Source organism: Musca autumnalis, unplaced genomic scaffold (genome assembly GCF_047663935.1).
Source record: "Musca autumnalis isolate F117 unplaced genomic scaffold, ASM4766393v1 scaffold_3, whole genome shotgun sequence".
In the NCBI taxonomy this organism is placed as follows: domain Eukaryota; kingdom Metazoa; phylum Arthropoda; class Insecta; order Diptera; family Muscidae; genus Musca; species Musca autumnalis.
The window spans coordinates 159,047,438-159,069,941 of NW_027411866.1; the positions used below are offsets into that span (position 1 = coordinate 159,047,438).

Sequence of the window (22,504 nt, forward strand, 5' to 3'; positions counted from 1 at the left end):
AGCAAAAATAATTTAAAAAAATTTTAAAATTGAAATGTTTTTTAAATAAAATTCAATTACTGACTGTTAAACTATAAAATATTGTAACATTTAAAATCAAAAACTGAATTTTGAGTTTTGATCTTTTAGTATCGCTTTAATTTTTTCGTTAATTTTTCAACAAATTTTCATATTTTTTATATAATTAAATAAAATTAACAACAAAAAATAGGATAAAACTAATTCCACAAAATTCCTAGAGATTACATTTTTCAATCAAAATTTTAAGACGGCCGAATAATATTTCGAATAACAATGAAACAGCTGAGTAGTATTAGTAAATACTAAATTACAACACGAAAATACGTATAACTTAGAATAATAAAATATTTCAATTTTTTTTTTCAAATATTGAAATTTTGAAAAAAAAAAAATCATATTTTTTATATAACTATAACAAAAATTAACAACAAAAAATAGGATAAATCCAATTCCACAAAATTCTTAGAGATTAAATTTTTCAATCAAAATTTTAAGACGGCCGAATAATATTTCGAATAACAATGAAACTGCTGAGTGATATTTGAAAATACTAAATGACAACCCGAAAATACGTATAATTTAGAATAATAAAATATTTCATTTTTTTTTCAAATATTGAAAACCAACATTTAAAATCTAAAACTGGATTTTCAGTATTTTAATGTTTTTGTTTCGTTCTGATGATTTTTTCCTTAAATTTTGAAAAAAAAATCCCAACATATTTATATAATTGACAAATTAACAAAAATTTATTTATATTTAGGAGAAAAATAATTCCACAATATTCCTAGATATTAAAATTTTAAATAAAAAAATTTAAAACGACCAAATAAAATTAGTAAATAGGTACTAAATGACAACTTAAAAAAAAAATATTTCAAATTTATTATGAATTATTGCAATGAATATTCATTTTTTATTAAAAATATTGGGAACAAATATCCTTTACCGACAGTTTGCAAAATTTTTTTTTGAAAAAAAAAAAAAAAAAATCGTAAATTTCTTTTTATAGCAGGCCTTCGGCCGGGTATTTGAGACTTTCTCCTATGGACATCAGCCAATTTCGGAAACGGGAACAACATTTTCTTTTAAATTAAAAAATTTCTCTAAAACAAGGGAATTTTCGAAACTTCAGAGGCCCATATCTCGGGAAGTATACATTTCCCGATATGTGGCAAATATGTATCTCATATTTTTCCGAATACTGTCGGTAAAGGAAAGATATGCCAAATATTGAAATTTAGTAACTAATAAATAGTTACTAAACCAGTTTTCCCTTGCTGGTTTCATCATTTTATTAAATGTTTAAATTCATTTTAAGTTATCATCTCAAATAGTCCTAATTTTGTATGCAACCAAGATATTTACTTGACCACAACGATACAATTTTTTCTTGCAAGAATTCCACTTTTAAAAAGTGGCTCTCCAAATTTACCAAATTTACGAAAGTTCCTAAATAGTTAAATGTTATTCTGGCATGATAATTTATGAACAGCTATACCTTCCTCTATTTATAATGGCATTTAAAATAATTTAAGGCAGTTTGGTTTTTGAGTCCCCTAATAAAAATATTGAAATTTACAAACGTTTAAAATTCAAAATTTTTTTTAACTTTTTGAAAATTGTGTCTGAAATTGTGCTTCTTCTCAAACCAGGGGATTTTGTTTAGTATTTTCCGAATTCCCTGATTTTTTAAGTTTAGGGTTTGAATCATAGAAAATATTTGAAAAATAGAAAATATTAAAAATTACAAACGTTTAAATTTGAAAACTTTTTTTCAACTTTTTCAAAATTGTTGATATTGTGCTTTTTCTCAAACCTGGGGATTTTGTTTAGTATATTCCCAATTTATGATTTTTTATTTTTTTTAGTTAAGAGTATTAGATCATTCTCTGTATTTTTTATAAATTTCTCTTTTTCAACTATTTTTCCAAAATTGTTATTCTTTCCGATAGATATTTGTTTCTGTTTCTGTTTTTTTTTTTTTTGAAGCGCAAGAATCATTTTATTTATTTTATTTCTAAAAATTTATTCGCCTTTATAGGTATTTTATAAAACTAAAATATTTTTAGCAGCTCAAAAATTTGTTTTCGTTCATTTTGTAACAGTGAATTATATCAAAAATTATTATTAATTTTGAAATTTATTTTTTTTTTTAATTTACCTACAAATAGTAAATTTATTTGCCTTAAAATTTGTTTTCACCTTTTTCTTTTTTATTTTCTTTTTTGTTTTCGTTTATCTAATTTTTGTAACAGTGAATAATATCAAAATTTACTATTTATTTGGAATTTTATTTTAAATTTACCTACAAATGGTAAATTTATTTACCTTAAAATTTGTTTTCACCTTTCTCTTTTTTTAATTTTCTTTTTTTGTTTTCGTTAATTTATTTTTTTTTATTTTATTTCTTGTTTTCGTTTATTTATTTTTTTCATTTTATTTATTAAATTCTATTCCCTGTTTTCGTTTATTTATTTATTTCATTTTATTTATTAAATCCTATTCCCTCTTTAACCACAGTGCGCATTCATTGCATATTGCATTGCATACCTGTATGAAATGACATAAACAAAATAAAAATCTAGCAAAAATTCTAACGGCACATACAATTCTTTAGCAACGACATTTCTATTGCAAGTATGTTTGTTGTTGTACATTATTGTGAATGATCGATCGATCGTTTTCATCTGCATATTTCTTTATTTGTTGTCGATCTTTTCTATTTACATTCTGTTGCAGTACGCATACACAAAAGAAAATAGAGTGCTCATCATCACAACATCATAAACAAACGAAATAGCACGAATTTACACACTGCACTCTCAACTTTTATTTTGTACTCTTCTCCATAAACAGATCAATTCCTGTTATAGATTTCTCACCATTTGATTTCTCACCGCCCATTTGTTGACATTAGTGTGTAAATACCTGGCAATTGAACAGTTATTGACTACATAATATTTTCTCATTACAACAACATAAATAAACGAAATTGGTGACATTTTTACATTGTAGAGTACTTTTTTAAAAGAAAAATCAAGCCAATTACAACAAAAACTTGCATTAACTTGCTCTTCTCCAAAATGAGATCAATTGAGCTGATTTCTATGTTGTTAAACACCTATTAACATTTATTGATTCCTTCGTTTATCTCTTCTACGCCAAGATTTCTCATCACAATAGCAACAAGAACATTATAAACAAACGAAATACCACGAACGTACATTGTACCCCGTAACATTAATTTTCGTACTGCAGTATGTACTTGTCCTCTCCATGGTGAAAGATCAATCACAATGTTCGAATTTTCTCAACACTCACTTGTTGACAATAATAAATATTGAATATGTGAATTAATTTATCGCATCGTTTTTTAACGAAGTTTTTTTTTTTTTGTTTGTTTATTTACTTTTTACGGATTGTTTTGATCAAAAAAGGGCGCGTAGTTTTATAATATGCAAATGTCACAAAAGGGGGAAACTGTCGTCTTCTTCTCTATATGGATGTGAAGGTATGGCAAGCAACATTTTCTCAAGAATTTCAGTAAAGGATAACAAAACTTGTTTTTTTTTTTGTAACTACAGTTCTCATCTCTAGAAAAATATGACTTTTTTTCTTTATTTCCCATAATATTTTTGCTTAATTTTTGACTAGTTTCTTTTTGTCGTTAACTTTAAGCCTGTTGAACTATTTGAATATTTAAATAAATATGTATTTTTCGATATATTTTTTTTTAAATTAAAAAAGTATTTTTTTCTTTAGTTTTTAATCTGTAAAATTTGTTTCTGTGTTTCGTATTAAATTTAAAAATAGGTATATGCCTATTTTTTATTTTTAATAAAAATGAAACAGTCATTTGACCTCTCAACCATTTTTATCTTTTCACTTATTTATATCTCAAATATTTTATTTTTATTACAATTTGTCATCGTATTTTCCCCGGGGTTTCTGATTACATATTCCAGGAATTTTTCTTATTTACAAATTCATCATGTTTGTTTACAATTTGTTTTTATTTTCTTGCTAATTACATACACATATAGTAACGTTGAAGAAAAATACATTAGTGTGCTGCTGTATTATTATTATTGCTAATTATTCAATCAATACCCATAGCCATAGGCCAGCAATATAAACATCAGGTAAATCTTGAAATACAATTTTAATCTGTACAACAGATAGACGAACGAACAAAAACACATTATCTTTAAATGTTGGTTGTAACCTTAACAAATTTTTTGCCAATGTAATTGTGTTCAGAATAGGTTTAACTAGGCGCCAAACAAAATCAGCAACAATAACAACATAAGTATCAAATAAAACTGGCATTCGTGTTTTGTAAAAGAAAGCCGATAAAACAAAACAACGAATTACAGTTATTTTAAACAAAATTCCACTAAACGCCCACTAAAGCACAATAGAAAAAAAAACAACAAGACATTACAACGACGTCATCATCACATTGGCGTCAAGAAGTTAGCTTCAATTGGGAATCCATAAAACAAGAAATGTAGTGTTGGGGATGTTATATGGCATCATCTAGTCACACACTTCCAACCATGATTATAGGGGCCAGCCACCAGCCTATATCGTCCTATTGATTTGATGCAATGTTCTTGTATGGTGGATCGGCCCCCCATAAATGTCACTTGTTTTCTGTGTTCCCATAACCTTTCCAACATATGTTGGGTTTTTTTTTCATAGGTAGATTGTTCTTATTGTTTGTCCACCACACACAACAAGTCGTTTTACACCTTGTTACTTTTTTTATTTTGTGTATATTACCCACTACTTTCTTTGCCGGTCCTAACCACAACAATGCTCCTCTCCTATATGTTGTTTATATTAGAGAAGAACAAGAAAATTGCAAATAATTCAATAAAACCTCCACCGTAACAGCCAGCAAGCAATGTGAAATTAAATCTCTTTTGTTTACATTCCCTTACAGTTGTCACTGGGGTCTCTTCTCTCCCCCACCATAATACCTATTAATGTTCTCAAGTCTTTATTGTAATGTTCTTATTACAACCCAGTCGGTAGTCGACAAGAAAAAAAAAATACATGCAACTACTGGACAAAGAAAACCAATAATGGCAACACGCCTGGCAAGAGGGGCAAGAGAAAAGTATTGGATATTTCATTTAAGGAAGAGAAAATTATTAAATAAATGTCTGGAGGTTAACGGATCTATGTAATTTTGCACACATGCCTAATAAGCGATCAAGCACCACAACAAAACTGCATGTGTGGGTGGGTGACTGTTGATGACGTTTATTGACAGGGAGAGAGAATGAAACAAATAGGTAGTTAGTTGTTGTTGCAATATAATGACGACATTACGAAAATTTATAATGCAGAGATTTGTCATTTGTGGGGTATAAATAGTGGGTGTTGGCGACAGCGGATGTTGTTGTTATATTTTGCAAACATAACTACTGGCGCTGCTGGCCTTCTCATATTCTATTGTGAATAGATGTGAAAGCAAGACTTTCTAATCCTGTTTATGTTACACTTTTAAGCCCCAGTGATAAATCTGTTATAATTAGTGCAATTAAATAGGAAATAAATAGTGCAACTGCAATAAAGTTTTGCAAGTATTAGGGTGGTTCATTGGAAAGTAGTGTATAATCTTGCAGATTAAGTAAAAAATATTAAAAATGGTTAAAAAAATACACAAATTATCTTTGAGTTTTATAGTAAAGTTTAATATTTTTCTTTCTTTAAATATTTAGAAATATTAAAATAAATATAAAGAAGTTATTAATTAGTAATAATAATAATAACAACAACAATAATAATAATAATAATAATGACAATAGTTTTTCTATAAATTGTAACAATATTTTTTATTAAAAATCTAAAAAAATATTTTACAAAAATTAAACAATTTTAAAAAATTATTATTCCAGTTTTTTAAAATTGTTTAAAGGAAAAAGGAATAAAAAACTTGAAAGAAACAAGGTGTAGAGCAGGTATCGGCACCAACACAAGCGCATTGTTTGTGGTCTCACGCATACGACTCTCTCTCGCTCTCTCCACAAACAGCATGTGCGTTAATGCATTGCTAAAATTAAAAATCATTGAAACAAGCGACAGCAGAACTTGCTTCTTTGACTTCTGGATGAAGACTGAATGGTGGTTGTTCTGCTGTTATTCTCATCAAGGGCACGTGTGCCCCTTTTTGCCGGACGATGGTGTAGAGAATTGGAGTCTAATTTTTTAGCTAAATTGTTTTATACTCCAAGTCCATAATTTTGATATAACAATATAAAATTTTGTTTAACTGCGAACAAATTAAAAAAAAATACACAAAAAAAGTTAATTAATTTTTTTTACTTCTGTCCAAAAATTATTTGAAACATATTTTTTATACAAAACAAGGCCAACGTTTAGTTTGACAATTTTTTGTATTCGTGTGTATTTTTTTCTGCATAATTTTTCTACAAAATTTTTATAACAGCTCTGTTCTGCAAGAAGCTACTTATTTTTATTACGATTAAATATTTTGCTTTATGTTATCGAAAAAATAGTAAATATTAGTATATTCTTGCAGTACTGGAACAGACCATATAGGCATTTCTATGTTGAAAACTTTTGCTCTGTTCCAGAACCTGCTATTTTTTACTACGATAACATTTTTTCCTTTATGTTATCGGAAACAATAGTAAAAATTAGTAGATTCTTGCAGTTCTGGAACAGACCATTTGCAAATTATTAAAAAATGTGTAATCTAGGTATATTTATATAAGGTAGAAGTGACAATCAGCTGTATTCTTACTTTTTTTGTAAATTTAGTTTTCAAAATGTAATTGGGTCTACTCATGAAATTAGAAAGTTTGAAATTTGCTACCATAAAATACTGCTTTTCGTACTAAACGCGTAATAAGAATGGCCTATGACAGTTTTGAATGCTTTATATTTATATTTTGATTCAAATTTGTTCTATTTTAGATGATTTTCAAAATGTATTTATTTCTTCCCTGAGAAAATTTTTGGAAAGACCCTATTATTCAATACCTATTTTCTTTGACAATTAATTTTCAATAACAACAATGTTGTTTTTGTAAATTTGTTAGTTGTTGTAATTCGTGCATATACCTTATATAAACTTGCCTTGTGTGTAATTTTCTTCTTTTTTAATTTTCCTATTTTTTAACTTCCAAAATATAAGATTTTCAAACAACTAATTTTATACAAATTTAGAAATTTAGAAAGAAAAATAATTCCACAAAGACAATAATATCTAACAATTTTACCGGTTTTTTAAATTTTACATTTTTATAGAAAATTTTACATTATTAAACAAATTTAAAAAATTAAAGAATTTTTTTAATATACCGTTCTAAAAATGTTTGAAGATTTAGAAAATTTTTGTAAGAATTCAACAAATTAAAAAAAATATATTTCAAATAATTATTGGACAGAAGTAAAATATTTAATTAATTTTTTTGTTAATTAAATATTTTACTTCTGTCCAATAATTATTTGAAATATATTTTTTTAGTTTGTTGAATTCTTACAAATATTTTCGAAATCTTCAAACATTTTTAGAACTAAACAAGGCCAACATTTTTACTTTTGTCAAAAAAACAAAAAAAAAAATAGTTTGAAATATTTTTTTTTTTTTTTGTTTTAATTTGTTTAATTTAAAAAATATATTTTTAATGTTTTTTTAATTTATATCAATTTTGTATCATTTTCCTGCATAATTTTTATAATTTTTCCTCAGAATTTTAACAATTTTTAACTTTTATAATATTTCTATGTTGAAAATTATGTAATTTTATTCACTTTTAATTTTCCTATTTTTTTTTAATTTCCATAGTCATTTTTTTTAATTATCAAAAAATTGTAATTTTTAATTCTTCTATTTTTTTATTTCCGAAATATAAGTTTTTCAAAAAAATACAAATTTAGACAATAATAAAGAGAAAAATAATACCACAAAAATAAAATTGTTTAAAAATTTTAAAGTTTAACATTAGCAAAGATTTTTTTTTTATATTAAAAACAACAAAAAATCACATTAGGCATATTGGGTTTTTTTTTGAAATTAGACATGTACAAAAAATATTTGATTGACCATTTTTTTAATAAATATCTATATCAAATATTTTTAACTTATTTTCCCTCTCTTCTCTTTCTCTTTATTTGCAGTTTATTGATTAAACTAAAAAGAAAACAAGAGGATCTGGTATCTTCTACAATATACATAGATACATATTTATATTAAATATATATACACACATAGTAGCTACAATAAGAAGCATCGAAATTAATTTTTCGTTACAACAACAGAAACAAATTTTTTGCATAAAAACCTCCTACCCCCGAAAGAAAGGAAAAAACCACAACAATTTTATTTATTTGTGATAATTCGGAACTACAACAACAACTCAACACAATGGCTAAACTTTGCAGTCCATTTGGCTCTTCGCCGCCAGTATTTTCCACCTTTAACGATTTGGTACCCAACTATTTTACTGATGAATTCTGCATTAGTGCCGATACATTTGATCTGCTCGATGAAATGCCCTCAATATATGGTGATATACAAAAAATGGAAGCTGATCTTGGTAACAGTGATTCATATTGTGTGGGTTCTATGGATTTAGATGATGTTGATATTAAACCAGAAGTGCGTAATAATGATTTAATGTGGTCACCACCAGTCCTGAGTACATCAGCCTCTTCAGTAAATAGTGATATTTGTAAGGCGGCACCGTTATCCGATGTTATGGGTAATTTACAAAGACCTTTGCAACAACATCAGCAGCAACAGCAACAGAGGCCTCAGCCAACAGTGGTAACGGCCAAGAAAATCACCACCAGCGTGTGTGATATGGTAGCACACATTAAACAGGAACAGGACTTGGAACAAGAATTGGAACCCCATAGTATACCCAATATTAAAGTACAACAGATACAGACAACAACAACAAATATGCAAAATATACCACCCGGTAGATCATTACTGCGCAAATCGGCCAATCATCAGCAACAACAACAACAAAAGAAATTGCAACAAAATCGCAGTACCTCATTGTTGACCACATCAATGCTGCAAACAAGTAAACGTGGTGATCAATTGTTACCCAGCGCCAACACATTAAATATCAACTCCTCCTCCCACACAACACCATCATTGTCCTCCCTAAACATCAGCAATTGTAGCAGCAATTCCTCCTCATCGTCAATCTATCAACGACCCGATACACCTCATAGCCTAGATGATGATAGTTCAGCACCAGATTTTAGACATAATGTTGATTTGCGGGCCTGCATAATGGGTAGCAATAACATTTCCCTAACATCCGATCCTACCAATTTTATCAATCACGTTAGTCAAGAATTGCAGGATACAAGTAAAAAGCAAATTGATACACGTCTCATTAGCGGATGTTCGTTAACCGAAGTTTTGGATGTTATCAATTCCGGTGTATCAGATTCGACAACAACAACAACAATAAAAACGACATCAACGCCGACAATACAACAACATAATGGCAACAACAGCAACAACAGCAGCAACATCAGTAATAGTAGTTCATCAATGCGTTACTCCGACTGTGATTCTGATGATTCATTTACGGATCATGAAATCACCTATGGTGCCGGTGGTGTATCTCCCGTATCAAGCCAGTCGTCAAATATCGGTTCAACACACAATTATATACAACATAGTGATCATAGTTATACACGTTGCAAAGATGGCATGGATGATATTAGCACAAATCTAGAGACACCTTCGGATTCCGGTGAGTTGGTCAAGTCACATTTTATTCTTTTAAATATATTTTTTTTTTTATTTTTCTTTATTATATGGAAATTTTTAATATTTATTTTGAGGGATTTTGGGGGAGGGTTGAAGTCTTAAAATTTTGGGTGGGAATCTGGGAAAAAACTGAGTTTGGGGAAATTTGATTAGAGATTGAGTCATTTTAAAAAATTCTATTGGATTAAAATTTTACAGTGTTTAGATTTAATTTGTGAAATTTAATTTTTTAAAATTATGTCTATATTTTTCAAAAAATTAAATTTTTTTTATATACTTACAAATATTTAAATTCTCTTCTAAATCCTTCTTTTCAAAATTATAAAATTTTGAAAAATTAATTAAATTAGAATTAATTATAATTTATAATTAATTAATTTTTGTTTTCAAAATTTAGCTTTTTTAATTTTAATTTTTTTTTTCAAAATTTAAATGTTTTCAAATTTTATTTTTTTTTAAATTTTTTTTTAAAATTTAAATGTTTTCAAAATTTTATTTTTTTTTTTCAAATTTTTTAATTTTTTTAACTTTTAAGTTTTTAATTTTTATTCTTCAACATTTTCAATTTTTTCAAAAAGTTTTATTTTGTATTTTATTATTTTTTAAATTTAAATATTTTGAATTTTTTTAAAAAAAATGTATTTTTTCAAAATTTTATAAATTAAAAAATTTATTTTTTTTTTGAAAATTTTAATTTCATTCAAAATATTACAATCTCTACTAATTTTTAAAATTTGAAAGATTGAAGATGTTTAGGTTTTTCTATTTTTTTTCAATTTTTAATTTTTATTCTTCAACATTTTGATTTTTTTCAAAAGTTTTAATTTTTTATTTTATTATATATTAAATTTAAATATTTTGAATTTTTTAAAAATTTTCAAAAAAAAAAATTAATTTTTGTTCAGAAATTTAAAAAATTTAATTTTTTGAAAAAAATTTAATATCATTCAAAATATTACATTCTCCACTAAATTTTAAAATTATTAAAATTTGAAAGATTGAAGATTTTTTGGTTTTTCTAATTTTTTAATTTTTATAAAATTATACATTTTTTAAATTGAATTTGATTTTGAATTGGATTTTTTTTTTTTTTTTTTGAAATTTTTAAAATTTAACTTTATTTTTTTATTAATTTAAATTTAATTTGAAATTTTAATTATGAAAACTAAATTTATTAATTTTTTAATTGCACATTTTATTTTATAAGTTTTTATAAAACTGTTTTTTCCTGTGTAAAAACTTTAAAAGGCATTTTCCGCTTGTCTGTTTGCTTCTCCCATTATAAAAAAGTGGGCATTTGTGTGTGTGTGTGTGTGTCTGTTTGCACTTTGTGACGGGGCATATTTCGTAATATTGTGAAATTATTAAAGCCTCAGTTTTGTGGCAACAACGTAGTTGATGTTCGTCATTTCACCGCATAGAGAAGGAGGAATGGCAATATATGCGGCATACAGAAGTTGTCACAAGTTTTTTGTTGCAATTTTTACCCCCCTCCCTCTTCATTTCCTCTATTATTGAAAAGTCTAAAGAAAATGACAAAAGTTCAAAAGTCCACAAAGTCTAGAACCACACAATAGCAGCCGCTGTACTTGTAGTAAAATTAAAAACACGGCGACATTCTACTTTAAAATCAACGATAACAACAACAACAACAACCACTAAGAACAGGGGCGTCTATATAAACAGACAGACAGATATATAGGTACATAGCTTGAAATTCAATAGTAGACACTTCAAAGGAATATTAAAATGTTGGTTAAGATTTTTGGCGCCTTTTTTAATCTCCCACATAGCAATGGTATTCAATATGTTGGTGTATAACTATAGGCTCAAAATGCAAACAACAAAAAACTAGTGCCTATTATTAGGCGTTTTCTCTTAAGGCGAGGTCCCACAGTTGTTTTTATTGTGGCGGCGGACGCTTACAACTGTAAAGCTCTTTATTTGAAGTATTGCGCAAGTCTTGGCTTACTATTCATACTACTACTACTACTTGGCTACAACGCCTTAAAGTAGACTCTTGTTTTTGTGGAGAATTGAGAAAAAGAGTATAGAAATCTATATTGGGGATTTTTTGCCGGTTACACCCAAATTTGTGAGCATGCCTTTATATTTTGGTAAAATGCCAAAGGATTTGATGATATTTTTTGAAATGTTGTGGCATACTTTAGGGGGTGGGTTGGCGGTCGGTTTTGTATAGATAAGCCTAAAAGCTTATTATTTTTGCCCTCACTACCCTACCCCAAGCCACGTGTTTACCGGTTTCTGCCACATTATAAAAGTGGGGTACTCATCTCCTCAATTGCGTTTAATCTCTCTTTGTTTGTCTCTCTCTTATAATGCTCTATTTTAGTTTACCTATATTGTTGTTGAAGTGCCGTCTGGTCTGCACACTTAGCCAGACATGCGCTTTTGTAAGTCATAAAGGCGTGGGTACCCCAACTTGCAATTACTCTTGTTCCCTCCCACACCCCCACGCATAAACATTTTGCATTAATAACAATTCCATAGTAGTTCATTTTTGTGAATGAGTGTGGTTGGGGTCTTGCTGAAAAGAGCGAGTGTCGGCTGCGGGTGCTGGTGAGGGGGATTTTGTTAAACGTTCTATTACTCTACAACAACGTATACAACACACTACATACTCCTCTACTATACGCTTGGGGCCATAATAGCGTAATATTTCACACTGTGTATCTTATGCTTCTTCTTACTCCCCGCACTCCTCGCACACAAATTTGCAAACATTGTCGTTGTAGTTATCTTCGTCTTAACGAATGCTTTTGGCGCGAAAAGTACAATTGCACTGCATTGACGTTTGATGACGAAAACCAGCAGCGTCAGCAGCCCCCAACCACACATTATGCATCGTGTCGTCGTTTAGGTAGTAGATACGACAGCAGCAGCGTCGTTGTTCAATTCCCCAACAACAGAGTAGAGTGTTGTAGTATAGTATAGCGTGGATAGATAGATAGATGTATGTCGAGGTTTCCTCCTCAAGACATGAAAGATATAGATACCACCATTCACTATACATGCACACGAGACCTCTCAACAGCAACGTCATTCATTGTTGATTTTTTGCACTCTTCTCGTGACTAGATGGGACGTCGTTGTCGTACTTCGTTCGCTAGCTAGCAGTTATCTTTTGCTGCTACTTTCATAGAATTTCAAAAGTGTTTTCTTTATGTTTTTGCAACGAGAATGAATGCAGCCAGTCAGTCAGCCGGCCGGCCGGCCAGTCATTTAGTCAGCCAGCCAGCTAGTCATTTATTTGCCATAGAGTATTTGTTTATCTTTGTGTTGTAGTTGTATCCCCCCAGCACTAAACAAACTTGTATATTTTTTTTATTTATCTGAACATTTATACGTTTTTGTTGTTGTTGTAATGCATTATTGTTGTTGTGGCATTTTAGCGTTTGTTTTTATTTTTATTTTGTTTTACTACTACTGCAGCCACGTTGCAAATTTTTGTAGTATTTTAGATATTCTTGAGCACAGGCTAAAGAGGGGGAGGGAGCGTAAAACTAAAGAATTGGGTTTGTTTTCATTCCATTGCAAAGAAACTTAAATTGATTTTGGTTTCAATAAAATTTCTTGTGCACTTTTTGATGCTGCTTTGCCGTAGATTTTTTTGTGAGAGCGCCTCCGCTGCTCGCCCTCTTTGCGACAACAGGGGTGTTGTCTTGTTGTTGTTCTTTGCTTGCTGTCCACCATACCGGCAATCATGATGTTATAATTCTTAAGATGCTGTATTAAGCAAATTTTTGTAGTTGCTAGGCGCTCTAAATTCTGAATTAAATTTTTGGCGTTTTTTAATGGTCGAAATTGTTTTTTTTTTTCGCTGACTGATTTCGTTGTGATTTTTTTTTCGTTTCGTTTTTATTCTCCTCTTGTGTTAGTTTAAAATTAAAGATCAGAAACACAATTTTGTTGTTGTTGTTGGTGGCAGGAAATTGTGGTGATTGTATGTGTTTTTTTATAATAGTAATCTCAAAAATATATAATTAAAAAGTAATAATTTTAAAAATAGTGGAATTAAGTAATATTAAAATGTATATATAAAATGAAAAATGCTCGTTTTATGGGTTCTTGGGAAGCAGTATCATGAAATTCAATCTTTAAATAATAACATTTCTTGAAAAAAATTGTAGTTTTGAAAATTATGGAATTTTTGGAATTTGTTGTACTTATAGAAAAACCAGCCAATTTACGAACGGGATTTTATTTATTGGGGAGTTTTTTTTTTTTTTTTTTGTAGTTAGAAAGGATATTTTTATATTTTTTAAAAATGAAGTAAAAAATTTGTTAGACTCTATTCCATCAGGATAAAATTTTGAATAATTTTAATTTGTTTTTAAACATGCTTTTTTAATTAAATTTACTATTTCAAATAGGATTTTTTGTTCATTGGAAATTTTTTGTGGCTCGAAAGGATATTTTTGAAATTTCTTAAAATTCAATCCATAAAGATAGTAATTAAACGGCATTCCATTAAAAGGAAATTTTGAGTCTACGAATATATTTATATTTTAAAAAAATTAAGCAAAAAATTTAATTAATTCAATTAAGAATAAAATTTTGAATAATTTTTATTTGTTTTCTATTCTATATTTTTTTTAAATAAAATTTACTATTTCAAACAGGATTTTTTTGTTCATTGGAACATTTTTGTAGTTCGGAAGGATATTTTTGAAATTTTTGAAAATTGAAGCCATAAAGATAATAATTAAACGGCATTCCATTAAAAGGAAATTTTAAATAATTTTATTAGAAATAGGACTTTTTGTCCATGGGGGAATTTTCTGTAGTTCGAAAAGATATTTTTTTATGTTTTTGAACATTAAGTGAATATTTTAAATTGAACATTTTATGAATGAATGAATTTTGAATATTTTTTTTTTTTTTGATTTGTTAAGGTTTGGGAAGACCAAAAATTCTAAGAATCTACCAAGCGTTAGCATGGCGTGGGAAAAGTTGATTAGAATTTTATTTTTTTTTAATTTTTAAAAGTTTTAGGGCCATTATTATATGTGTTCTTTTACTATCTGACGCAAAAAAAAAAACAAATTTGGAGGCATTAAAAATATAATTGTTACATTGAAAGCTAATGCCAAGAATCTCCTCCGTGAAATTCAATCATCACTTTAACTTTAAGTTAAGCGGAACGCTCTAAGTCTGTTCGGTAAATTCAAAATATAACAAAAGAAGACTTGTAATAAAGGGGGTTAGTGTTCTTAATTTCTTTCAATTATTTATTTTTCAAAATATTGAATTTTTTATATAATATAAATTTTAATTTTAATCATCCTCAAAGTTTACCTGTTATCTTTTTTTTTCAAAATTTTAAATTTTTTCTTAACAATTTTAATTTTTAAAAATCTCTGATTTTAAATTTGTTGAAAGATATGTGTTTTTTTTAGAAATTTTTGAGAATTTATTTATTTATTCTGTTTTTTTTTTTTTTTTGAGAACTATTATTTTGATATTTTTTATTTTTTAATTATAAACATTTTTTTAAATTTTCAATAATCTTAATTTTGTTCAATTATTTTTTTAATTAAAGTATTTCCTTAAAATGAAAGATACACCTATGTTTTTAAAACGTTTTTAAGAATTACATATGTGTTATTTAATTTAATTTAAATTTTTGTTGAGGTTTTGTATGTTCAAAAATTCTGAGAATCTACTAAGCGTTAGCATAGCGTGGGAAAAGTTGATTAGAGTTTTATTTTTTTTTTTTTAATTTTTAAAAGTTTAGTGTTCTTAATTTCTGAACTTTCAATTATGTATTTTTCAAAATATTGAATTTTGTATATGATATAAATTTTAATCATCCTAAAAGTTTACCTGTTACCTTTTTTCCAATTTTTAAATTTTTTCTTAACAATTTTAATTTTTAAAAATTGCTGATTTTAAATTTGTTGAAAGATATGTTTTTTAGAAATTTTTGAGAATTAAAATTTTTTTGAGAATTATTGTTTTTAATTTTTTTTATTATTTATTTTTTAAATTTCCAATCATTTTTTTAAATTCAATCCATAAAGATAATAAACGGCATTCCATTAAAAGGACATTTTGAATAATTTTATTTAATTTCAAAATATTGAATTTTTTATATAATATAAATTTTAATTTTAATCATCCTCAAAGTTTAATTTTTAAATTTAAATTTTTTTCTTAAAAATTTTAATTTTTAAAAATCTCTGGTTTTAAATTTGTTCAAAGATAAATGTTTTTTGAGAATTTATTTTTTTTTGAGAACTATTATTTTGATATTTTTTATTTTTTATAATTCAATTTTTTTAATTTTTTTTTTAAATTTTCAATAATTTTATTTTGTTCAATTATTTTTTTAATTAAATTATTTCCTTAAAATTAAAGATAGGAGAAGAATATAGAAAGTTCTTAAAACATTTGTGAGAATTATTATTATTTATTTTTTAATTTCTATTTTTTTATCTAAATTTTTTTTTTAATTTTTTTCAAAATTTTGAATAATTTAAATTTCTTTCAATTATTTTTAATTAATTTTTTTTTATTTTTTAAGTAATTTTATTATTTCTTTAAAGGAATTTTTAGTTAATTTTATTCATTTTGTTTTTCAACTAGTTTCTTAATAATAAAAATTTTATTATTTCCCCTAAAAACATAATTCCAAATAAAAACGTACATTTTTTCCTAATCTAGAAAATCTCCAACCATTACTTTGTTGGGCTTGGTTAAAATCGTCAAATAATTTAAAAGGTCATTCTTTGCCAAATACCTAGTTAAACAAATAAAAAATGTTAATAATTTATTGTTAAAAAAATATTTTTTGTGTGTTTGCCTATTTCATTCACAATGTAAAAGTAAACCCCAAAAATCGCCTCTGGGAAGTTCCATAGTAGGCTTAGTTAATTGTTCGTTTGTGTAGGCCATAAAAACTCACAAAAATGGCAACAAAACATTTTTGTTTAATTATCGCTTTTATTTTTTTGTGTGTTTGTTGCTTTTTTGTTCATTACGCAAAATAAATTAAAAACAGACAGGCATTTTTTATGGGACCACACGCAAATTTTTTTCTACACTTTTGAGTCATGCTAAACGTTTTTTTTTTCAAAATGGGAAATTTGTTATTATCTTTTTTTTTGGAATTATAAAAATATTTTAAAAGTTTCAGTTTAAATTTTTTTTGTATTTATTATTTTTTCATTATTTTCCATATTTTTTATTTTTTTTCTATTTTTAATTAAGTAACGATTTCTGTAACGATTTTTTGTTTTGAATTTCAAAAATACTCCGGCAAAGATGTTCTCTCTATACTATAGAGTCTATAGGTTAGCAATTAATTCGTTGTTGCCCAATTGTTTATTTATATTGAAAAAGTTTAAATTTCTTTGCAACATTTTTGATAAATGCCTTGATTCCAAAACCTACAAGAGTCCACTGTTTTTGAAATTTTGAAAATATGTTTCTTAATTAATTTGTCAACAAATTCAAAAATAGTAGATTTTTACAAATTCTCAAGAATTGCCACCACAAAAATTTGTTTTTGAATTTTTTAAATTTGTTTCTTTATAAATATGTCAAGATCTTCAAAAATAGTCGATTTTTACAAATTCTTAAGTCTCAAAAATTCAACGATTTATTTTCTCAACATTTCGTTTTTCAAAACTTTTTTTTTTTAATATTTTCTTCTGTCATCACAACATGACTTTTCCAATATATTGTGCTTACCTCATACCTAAATGGCGCCAAAAAATGTTCATACAATTGTTCCCTCTACTCACTAAGCTCTCTTGAGACTTCAACTCAAACCATTCTCACCGATTCCACCACCCACAATAACCAAAAACTCCTCCATCTATGCAAAAATCAATGGAAAATTTATGTTGGCGTCTGCGGTATTTACTCGCCCCCCCTTTTAGTGTCTCTTACAGGACATTGTGCCTGTTTTGTTGGTGTTAATGCCCCCATTTGGCGGCAAGCAAACTTCATTATTATCATAGAGAGTAATACTCTCCTCGGTTTATGTAGCTTTTACTCGCACGTGTAGCCATAAAAACTGACGGGGCATAATCATAATACTCAAGGTCGTACAGCTGGTTGTTGTGATGCGTTTGTCCTCCCTCTTCAACAACAACATAATAAGGAGTGGAGTACTACAAACTTCCATATATGGTATATTAAATTGGTAACTAGAGGGAGGACGAACTGGACTGTATTGTAATTTACATACGTCCAACCAGCTAACTCACCCACTCACCTACTGAAAGCTTTCTAAAGCTTTGTGGCTTTAGGAATTAATGCTCTCTCTCTCTTTTTTCATAATGATTAATTAAATTAATTAAAATTTCCTGTAATTACTTTTGTAAGCATAATTTCTTACTTTTTTTTAGCTTTATAAGTTTGTCCGCATGTAATATTTTTTTCTACAGAGACACACCCATACAATTGTCTGTAAGTAGTTGCCGTTGTCGTCGCCATTCCTACTGTTATATTGTCAATTTTCTGCAACCGAGACACTTTAAGTCTTTGTTGTTGTTCTTTTTGCTCCAATTGTGTGGGACCAGCCAGCCAGCCTGCATTTTTCCACTGCTCTGTGATATTTCCGCTCAAATTTCCGTTAAATGTTCTACTGAATGACACCACCACTGGTGGCGGCGGGGCATAGTCAAAGTATATTTGCTGATGATGCTGTAGCAGCCGTAAGCATCGCATCTCAACAATGAGATATGTTGTGTTCTTTTCCCTCTATACTGGCTATTGAGCACCACGCTCAGAGTTAGTTTAGTCAGTCAGACAGTCAGTAACATCAGCAACGAACGACATTGATGATGGTCTCTTGAATCAAATCTACACTTCCGCCGTTCACTTCCATTACCATAATTCCGTTTTACATTGTTTACTCTGTTTATATGCCGGCAGCAGCAGAGACATGGAGAGAAAAAATATTGCAATTTTCTTTCATACATATAAATTTTTTTTGCCATGGCAAACGACCAACTAGCCAGCCGGCCGGCCGGTTCTTTTTATGGCTTGCAACTACTCCTCCACCTCATCCTTTGAAAGATATGAATGGGAATTTCTGGGTGTGGGTGTTGAAATTATACACAGGAAAACTGCAGTACCATATTGATTATTGAAAAAAAATGTAGGCTACTTTTAGGGAAATTACTAATTTTCACTTGCCTATTTTTAGGCAATTTATAATTATTTTCCTATTTAAGAAGCGTAATAAGGCCTTTTTCTCCATAAGATTGGTGTTGAAATTATACACAGGAAAACTGCAGTACAATATTGATTATTAAAAAAAACTGTAGGCTACTTTTAGGGAAATTACTAATTTTTGCTTGCCTATTTTTAGGCAATTTATAATTATTTTCCTATTTAAGAAGTGTGTAATAAGGACTTTTTACCCTTAAGATTTTTGTAAATTTAATTAAAAAAGAATTTAATTAAAATATTGCCTACTTTAAGGCTTCATATTTATTTTGCCAATATTTAGGAGGTTTTACGCAAATTAAAAAAATCAAAAGTAAATATTAATTTATATTGAATTTTAGATTCCTTGTTAAAAATTTTAACCAATGTAATGCCTACTTTAAGGCTTCATATTTGTGTTGCCTACATTTAGGAGGTTTTACAAAAATAAAAAAATATCAAAACAAATATCAATCTATATTAGATTTCATATTCTTCTGCTCAAAATAAACAAAAAAAAAAGTCTTATCTAAATAACAACAACAATGTCTTCCTCACTGGTAATGTCACCTCCTTTATTTTGGTGATTCACTGAAAAAGAGCAACAGTTATTTAATGTATGTATGTATATATTTCTTTGCATGTTTGTGCTTAAAGGTATTGTTCCTTGTTAAAGGCTTTTTTTCGTTTGCGAAAAGACAACGCCTTTTCTTCTCTCTTTCACTCTCTTTGACAAGTACTTAACGACTTAACTCCCATTTTATCCACTTTATAATGGTACTTCTTTTGTGAACATTGTTTGCTGTGGCGGCTCCAGATTTGCCTTAAGCTATGCTGGCATATTACTTACTTTATTTTAGTCTGTCTGTCTTTCTTTCATCCTTTGTACTCCTTCGTTTGGCTGTACTTGAGATTTTTTTTCCGCTTAAGGTTTTTTTGTTGTTTAAGTACATATTTGTAAAAAAACAACAAGTAAACGACATTGCTCATTTTCTTGTCCTGAACAAACAGGAGATTTGTGTGTAGAATTTTATTCTATGACAGATTTTGGTTTGTGCGGCGGCAGCGGGGGACTCTATTAATATTTTTTCCATACATCATTATTATTGTTTGTTGCATTATAAATGAATTTAAAATGACATTTATAATTACTGCGTCATCGCCGTATGTTGTTAGCCAAAGGATGCAGCAGCCAGTATCCTTGTTGGTCTGTGTTCGTTCAATGGCAGAAGACATCCTAATGGCTTTATGCCTCATAAAAATGTAAATTTGTTGTGAAATAATGCACCATCCATACCATTTTATGGCATATTTTTATTATAATGATTTATGGAATTTCTTTTTCAATATGTTTGGTTTTCTTGAAGCAGTTTTTTGGTAGTTTTGTGGACTTTTTATTAGTCCCCTTGCCAAGAAAAGATCCCAGCAATTGCTCCTCTTGGCTTGGCAAAAGAAATTTTGTTGTAATAAATGCATAAAAGGTAGTGATGATCATTTCGTGGGGACCAAAAGATGTGTTTGAACTTGTTCGAAGGACCAAAAGTGTATTGTGAGATTCTATACACAGACAAAAATTTAGCCATTTGATAATAAAATTCAAAGATTCAATCAAAAATTTATCGATTTTACGGCGATAAAAAATTGTCATATTGACAAAATTCAATAAAATTATTTGATCACAAAGTAAAAATACAAATGATAAAATATTTCACCTATTGACAAAAATATTTATCAAAATATTCCACATTTTGCTTAATATTTGAAAAATTTTATCAGTTCAATATTAAAAAAAAAATCTTACTATTTGTGTGCAAGTCAAGTGAATCTATAAAAAAAAATCGATAAATATTTTAGTCAATATTACAATTTTATTGTATCAAATAATTTTATCGAATTTCGTCAATATGATAATTTTTTTTATCGCCGATTTTTTTTTCTGTGTAACGTTTATACTATAGTTTGTGTATCGCAATTGACTTAAAATGAATTTTAAATCACATTTCCATCTCATCTTAATGTATTTGCCTATATTTTCTTTAATCTGTAGCTATATTTGATTAACTCGAAGGACCAAAATCTGCACTTGTAGGAACATATTAATATGTGTGAAATCAAAAATTGACCTGTGAGATTTAAAAATTCGTTAAATAAAGTCTGCTATAATAGATGAATTAGTTTCAAAACAATGCTTAACATATTCAAAATATATTTGGCCATATTTTTGGTCCTTCGATCTAATAAAAAATTACCTGTGGAATATAAAATACTTTAAATATATTTTTTAAGTCTGCCATCAATGATGAATTAGTTTCAAGACATATTCAAAATATACATAGCCATGTTTTTGGTCCTTCGATCTAACAAAAAAGTGTTTAAACGATTTTTGATTTTTTAATTCTGTTTTGGTCCTTCGACCTGATATTCATATGCTATAGTCTCATATAAACTAATACAAATGTATTGCAGAGTTTAAATGTGTTCAATAAAATACTTTGAAAAAGATTCTGATTCATAATTTTAGAAACAATTAAGTTTGAGTATTTTTTTGCGAATACTTACCAAATACTTACCTTATAATGTGTCCAATACCGCCTATTAAGAATCATTCGATCTAATAAAAATTTACCTGTGGGATATAAAATACTTTAAACATATTTTTAATGTCTGCCATCAACGATGAATTAGTTTCAAGACATATTTCAAGACATATTCAAAATATACATGGTCATATTTTTGGTCCTTCGATCTAACAAAAAAGTGTTTAAACGATTTGTGATTTGTTTTCAGTTCTTCAAATTATCACAGATTGATTTAATAATTAATATTAAACTATTTTACAATACATTTTCTTGCATATGGCAAATTTAAATTTTTTTTTGGTCCTTCGACCTGATATCCATATGCTATATTCTTCATATAAACTAATACATTTGTCTAATTTAAATATTCAATTGTTTATTGCAAATTCTTGCATATGACAAATTTAAAATTGTTTTTTTTGTCCTTCGACCTGATATCCATATGCTGCTATATTCTTCATATAAACTAATACAAATGTAGCTTGTATTTTATCTAATTTAAATATTTCAATTGTTTATTGCAAATTCCTCACATGCTTACTCATCATCAATGAGAATTATTAATATTATTCCATACATTTTTGTTCGGTTGTGTTCATACATCCATTCATTCATTTATTTATCAATTTAACAGCTTCTTGCCACTATGAAATCATCTATCATATGGTGGCTGGAAAGAATTGTTTTGGTTTTCTTCTCACTTGTCTGGGCTGTGGTGGTATTTTCTTTGGAGGAAGAAAGACAGCAAGCAACAAGCAAATGATGTAATACACTACCAATAGTATTAATCAGCCTATTAAGCGGATAAAGTGTGTGTGTTTGTGTTAAAAAATAAAACAACGAATCTTTAAAATAAATCGCAAAAATTATTTTCCCACACTCATAGAGCGTGCAATATGTGCTGGCGGTGGTGGTAGCGTGGCGTAGTAGTGCGTTTGCTGAC

The 22,504-nt window shown here is 27.8% G+C and overlaps 1 protein-coding gene across 2 annotated transcripts in view; it reads left to right on the forward strand.

The window, feature by feature from the left end:
* Positions 1 to 22,504, forward strand: part of Myc (bHLH transcription factor Myc) — a 116,420-nt gene that overhangs the window by 70,120 nt on the left and 23,796 nt on the right. For both annotated transcript variants that reach the window (XM_073975135.1, XM_073975134.1), the window contains exon 2: positions 8,182 to 9,782. In XM_073975135.1, the coding sequence (XP_073831236.1) occupies positions 8,429 to 9,782 (1,354 nt within the window). In that variant the 5' untranslated portion in view covers positions 8,182 to 8,428. The remainder of the gene's footprint in view (positions 1 to 8,181; positions 9,783 to 22,504) is intronic.